At 33.6% G+C, this 6468-nt stretch overlaps 1 protein-coding gene across 1 annotated transcript in view; it reads right to left on the bottom strand.

Moving 5' to 3' along the window:
• Positions 1 to 239: 239 nt before the first annotated feature.
• Positions 240 to 6468, bottom strand: part of LOC114331180 (integrin alpha-PS5-like) — a 189499-nt gene continuing 183270 nt past the window's right edge. Inside the window, exons 20-21 of the mRNA XM_028280676.2 lie at positions 5475 to 5528; positions 240 to 438 (exon numbers count right to left, since the gene is read on the bottom strand). Coding sequence (XP_028136477.2) covers positions 328 to 438; positions 5475 to 5528 — 165 coding nt within the window. The 3' untranslated portion in view covers positions 240 to 327. The remainder of the gene's footprint in view (positions 439 to 5474; positions 5529 to 6468) is intronic.

Here is a 6468-nt window from a genome sequence, read left to right as displayed (position 1 = left end):
AAATATTACGTATTGCTTTGTATTATAAGAAATTAACGAAATAAAATTTCCACAATTAAGGGAGTTCGCGGAAGTGTTATAAGCCAGGAATTTTTAAATAACGGGATGAATTCTTACAATATGATGGCAACGTTACAACTCCACAATTTTTGTATTTTTGGAATTTCTTGAATTTAATATTATGTTTTTATTTTGTTGTATGACCATAATGTTGTTGAAACTGAACAAAAAGGTTAGTATATTGTTAATAACTTTACTATAACTATTTATAATGAAAATGACACATAATTTACTATAAAATGTACAATCAATTAATATAAATAATTATTATTTAGATTCGGTTATCTCGTCATCATTTGCATCACCTTCATTCCCTTCCTGGATTTCCATAAGGTCAAGTTGTATAGGTTCAGGTAGTCGCTCATTATTATCCTCAATCTGTAAAAAAATAGTGTTGTATAAAAATAGTTAACGAATATATGCTACATAAATAAGGGGCTGTATGTGTAATTTAGTTAAACGATGAGAGGCCCAAATGACCTCTAAAGACATTACGCTATATTATGCTATTGGCACACGATATAAATCGGACGATATTTTACTAGTAGCAGATCTATGCAGATTCACCGGAATTTTACCGGTAAAACAATCAGTAGTTGCTTTGTTGCCATGACACGAGGTTATTGAATAATAATGATAAATAATGATGAAATAATAATAAAAAACAAATTTTTTTCTTTGTTCTGCATAATCTTAAAATCGATTGTCCTTAGTATTTTTCTTCTAGCACATCTCTTTTAAGTGTACATTTTCCTTGATCTATTTTTTTTTTTCATATTTAACACTAGAAGCACCAGAGCGGTCATTTTGACTGCTTTCTATTTTTGACCCTCTGTATAACTACTTAATCGTAGTTATTCTAGAAACTTAAAAATTTAGGACTTTGCTACACCTATTTAAGGATTACAAGTTCTCTTGTGCAGGTAGGTTCTTAGTGTAATTACTTGTTGAATATGTTGATGTCTACCTAGAAAAAATAGTGTCCTTATTATGGAGGAGAAGTACCAGATCTGAGCGATGATCAACAGAAAAATTTGTACTTGCGTCGGCAATATGGAACTTATTAGAGAATTGTATATTTTGCTACACCTACAACTGGCTAAAATATATCTATCGACGAACAGCTTTTTCCCACAAAGGCAAGATGTCACTTCACCCAGTACATGGCGTATAAACCCGATAAGTTTGGAATCAAATTCTGGCTTACAGCTAATGTCTAGTCCAAATATTTATTGCACGGATTTCGTCACCTACGGAAAGATGAACAACGACCAGGCAATCAACTTCTAGGGGAACATGTAATTAGCCGTCTAATGGGCCCATTTATGAATAAGGGAAGAAATGTCACGATACATAAAAAGTATTACGAAAGAAGGCTACCAGCAGTACTGGAACAATAAACCGAGCAAGAAAGGATATATTCCTCCGTCGATAAAAAACGAAAAAAAGTAATTATACAAATCAAAAATTTTCATACACGAAGACTTGAGCTAACCAGGGAAACCAGGTGTACCAGAGAAAAATGATCAAAAATGTTCTAGCGCTGAATTCTCTATACTCAAACAATATTGAAATAGCATGGACAAAAAGGAGAAACCTAAAACCATTACCTACTACAACCATACAAAATACGGAGTAGACGTTATAGATCAGATGGTCACACAGTGCTCAACCCAATCAGCTTCAAGAAGATGGCCGTTGCAGGCTTTTTTTATTATAAAAAACCTATACAGAAGTAAAAACTTCAAATTGTATTTTGGTATAAAATAGTTTATTTAAAACTTCTAAAAGTCTTCCACATGGATTGCAAAACGTTTTCGTTCTGAACAGAACATCTTCAGTGCCTGGAATGTTATAAGATGTTCAGTGCCTGGAATAAGTTAGATTAAGATCCTTAATCTAACGTGGAAATACTTCATTCCAGGCACTGAAGATGTTCTGTTCAGAACGAAAACGTTTTGCAATCCATGTGGATGACTTTTAGAAGTTTTAAATAAACTATTTTATACCAAAATACAATTTGAAGTTTTTACTTCTGTATAGGTTTTTTAAACTATGGTATACAGCCAACTATTGGGATTTTTCCATTGATTTTATTTTTTTTTTTATTATCTTAGATATGGTAGGAATAAATGCTTGGATTCTGTATAAGGAAGTTACTGGTTGTCAAATAATTGGGCAAACTTTCCTAGTTCAGTTAGCAGAAGAATTGCGACCATATCATCTGTTTAAGGGCAGGACAATATCAACGGAAACAAATCAGAGATACAACACCTCAATCAAATAATAAAAGTAGGCAGTGACAAAAGCTACAATATCTCGGACATATGATGCGGAGCGAGAAGTATGACATCCTATGTCTCAAAATGCAAGGAGGGGTAGATAGCAGATGAAGCATCGGAAGAAGACGAATTTCATGGCTGAGGTTTGGATGCAGCTCAAAACAACTATTTAGATCTACTGACTCAAAAATTAAAATAGCTATGATGATTGCCAACCTCCGTAGCAGAGTTAGCACCTGAAAAAGAAGAAGTGGAAAACTGGGAACTAAAACTAAAATAAAACATATGAAAGTCATATACCTATGTAAAAAATTTGTGTGTAGGTCTTGTACAAGCAAAATTAAAAAATTTTGTTGCTATGTAAATTGTGCTTAAATAATTAAATAATTTATGTAAATTAACTAAATGTCTTTTGTTAGTTGGTATTAACTCAATATAGGTTTTTTCAATTAAAAAACGATACGAAAAAAACTGGCGATAAGAAATTCTAATACCCGTCATCTTGACCGCTCCGGTGCTTCTAGGTATGCAAAAATATTGGTGCTTCTAGTGTTAAGATGTCGTGATGGAAACGTTCTTCATGTCCTTTATTAAGTTTAATTGAAAATTTGATTTCTCAATGCATCCATTGAAAATATACATAGAATCGAAAAATGAGACCTTACAAAAGTGCCTAATACTCTATCGCCTAAAACTCGAGTTTTTGCAATTATTGAAAAAATGGTAATATTGGTAAACTAATTAAATATCTCATAAGCTATTGAATATTTTTGAACCAAATTTCTTGCTTTTACTGATGACATAGCGCAACTTCTCCTGTAAAAATATTATAGCCAGGGAGGTAGTGTCAAATTTGACCGGAGCATTTTAGCATGGCTGGTTTCTTATTATTTAGGTAGGTGCTCCAAAGCTTATTAACAAATGATGTGTCAGCTGGCCCAAAACCGGGGATTTTAGTCAAGAAAAGGTAAAACATGAAAGTTGATGGACTAACGCTGCAGCTTAAATGTCAAATATTTATATACGTTACTCAGAACATTTAATGGACTTGCTTTCTTGGCGCCTACCTTTCACTCAGGAGATCGGGGTTCAAATCCTGACGCGGAAAATTCTTTTTGTTTTTTAAATTGACATTTTATTTTGAAAAATATTTATTTTTATAATACCACGTTTTATTATTTATACGAGACAATATAAAAAAATCTGTATGTCTTTTATAGAATTATGCATAGAACTTATGAAATAGCATAATATATACATTTGATCATAAATATTATGATTCACCTTAATAAGCAAAATTACTGTACATAAACCCCTGAAGCTTCCTGAGTTAGTACGACCAATCTAAATGAAAAAGGGGGTTGGCCTCCCCACCCCACCCCCCTCCTGACATTTTTTTTATCTTTTTAGACAAACTGTTTTTTGCATAATTTTATGTGATGTAAAACCAAAAAATACATACAACCCTAATTTTTTACTTTTCTATCACCAACCCCCATTTTTAATAGCAATCTAATTATTTCCCTGTTCTCTATAATATATAAAAATGAATTTTTGTTTGTATGTCCCTTATAGAATTATAAACTATGCATTTAATCATATAATATAAATAACAGAACAGAATGGCGGCTTTCTGGTAATTTTTAGGTATTTAACTTTTAAACATTATTTGGTTCTAAGGCGGTACGAAGTTTGCCTGGTCAGCTAGGTAATACTAAAAAAAATATTCTTGGACTAGTTTGGCAAAGACTAAAAAGTATAAATCATTAATTTATGAATTTTAGACTGTAAGAAAAAAGCGTCCACATGGAACAAGTGGAAGAAGGTCTGAAAACACTTGAGATTACCAATTGGAGGAACAAAGCAAGGAACAGAACAGAATGGCGGAAAATCTTAGAACAAGCCAGGAGCCAAAAAGGGTTGTCGAGCTACTGATGATGATGATGAAGAAAAAATGATACGGGATTTCCGTATTTTTCTGTCACGTTCACTTGGCCAGCTAACATTTTTTGCCATGTACCTACATAATGCAGCTGACGATTTTTTCTTCTTCATCATCCAGTAGCTCGACAACCCTTTTTGGCTCCTGGCTTGTTCTAAGATTTTCCGCCATTCTGTTCTGTTATTTATATTATATGATTAAATGCATAGTTTACGATTCTATAAGGGACATACAGACAAAAATTCATTTTTATATATTATAGAGAACAGGGAAATAATTAGATTGCTATTAAAAATGGGGGTTGGTGATAGAAAAGTGAAAAATTAGGGTTGTATGTATTTTTTGGTTTTACATCACATAAAATTATGCAAAAAACAGTTTGTCTAAAAAAATAAAAAAATTTCAGGAGGGGGGTGGGGTGGGGACGCCAACTCCCTTTTTCACTTAGATTGGTCGTACTAACTCAGGAAGCTTCAGGAGTTCATGTACAGTAATTTTGCTTATTAAGGTGAATCATAATATTTATGATCAAATGTATATATTATGCTATTTCATAAGATCTATGCATAATTCTATAAAATACATACAGATTTTTTTATATTGTCTCGTATAAATAATAAAAACGTGGTATTATAAAAATAAATATTTTTCAAAATAAAATGTCAATTTAAAAAACAAAAAGAATTTTCCGCGCCAGGATTTGAACCCCGATCTCCTGAGTGAAAGATAGGCGCCAAGTAAGCAAGTCCATTAAATGTTCTGAGTAACGTATATAAATATTTGACATTTAAGCTATAGCGTTGGTCCATCAACTTTCATGTTTTACCTTTTCTTGACTAAAATCCCCGGTTTTGGGCCAGCTGACACATCATTTGTTAATAAGCTTTGGAGCACCTACCTAAATAATAAGAAACCAGCCATGCTAAAATGCTCCGGTCAAATTTGACACTACCTCCCTGGCTATTATGTTTTATAGTGCTTATTTATAAAGCAAGTAATATTTTTTTGCAAATGTGTTTTTCATTGCAAATGTGCAAATTAAGGGTAAAATTTTAGTAAGTCTTATTTGAAAAATTGTTTCCCCAATTTTGCAGACAAAAATCGTAAAAACCTTCATAAGAACATGAATTACCGCATGGTGAAACAATTACTACTACTAAAAAATTATATAAAATTATAAAATTACTCACCAACTCCCTTTCTTCTATCAGTTTATCTCTGTATTCTCGTTCAAAGAAGTTACACTACAAATTAAACAACGAAAACTTTTTAAAGATATAAAATATTGGCAGCAGAAAAGATATAATAGATCAGGCCATTTAGCACTAAAGACATCGCAATAAATCGATTTTTAGATAGAGCACCTAGACACTTGCAACTTTTTGCATTATGCTCAGGATGACGTCAAGCTGGAAGTGCATAATTGCCTTTGAAACTGCATAAAATGCATCCAAAGGTACATAATTATGTCAAAATAATTAAAATAAGGGCAGACTTTCTTACTCGGGGGACTTTTGGGGTCGCTGAAAACGATTACACCATCAGAACCGACCCCTCGGAGGAACTGGTACTCAAGACCACTGCTGTGGGACGTCATCTGGAGGTTCGAGGGTAATCGGCACTAAATTGATACAAACAGAATACTTGGAGATTTTTGAAGTCGCTGAATACGAATACGCCATCAGAACCGACACTCGGAGTACTTGGTGTCTAGAGTCACGTCATTTTCTGGAGTTGCGAGCAAGAATGTCACTAAATTAATGCAAACAGATTATGTGGGAGCGTCATCTTCAGGAGTTTCGAAGGTTTTCGGCCTTAAATACATTCAAATGGATTACTAGGCATTTTGGGGTCGCTTAATACGAATATGCGATTAGAGCCGATCCCAGGACCACCTGGCACCCACGGTCACTGCTAAGGCACGTCATCTTCTGGAGTTTCGAAGTTTTTCGGCCATAAATGTATGCAATTAAATTACTAGGCTGTTTTTGGGGTCGCTGAATACGAATACGCGATCAGTACCGATCCCTAGACCACCTGATGCACATAGCCACTATTAAGGCACGTTATCTGTTAGAGTTTGAAAGATTTTTGGACACCAGCTGCATCGGTGCTCAATTCTGATGGAGTATTCTTGTTCAGTGGCCCTAAAAACCACTGAGTAATCTGTTTGCATCAATTTAG

This window comes from Diabrotica virgifera, chromosome 5 (assembly GCF_917563875.1).
Source record: "Diabrotica virgifera virgifera chromosome 5, PGI_DIABVI_V3a".
Classification (NCBI taxonomy): Eukaryota; Metazoa; Arthropoda; class Insecta; order Coleoptera; family Chrysomelidae; genus Diabrotica; species Diabrotica virgifera.
The sequence above is the reverse complement of the archived record's forward strand: the minus strand, read 5'-3'. Positions and strand labels throughout refer to the sequence as shown.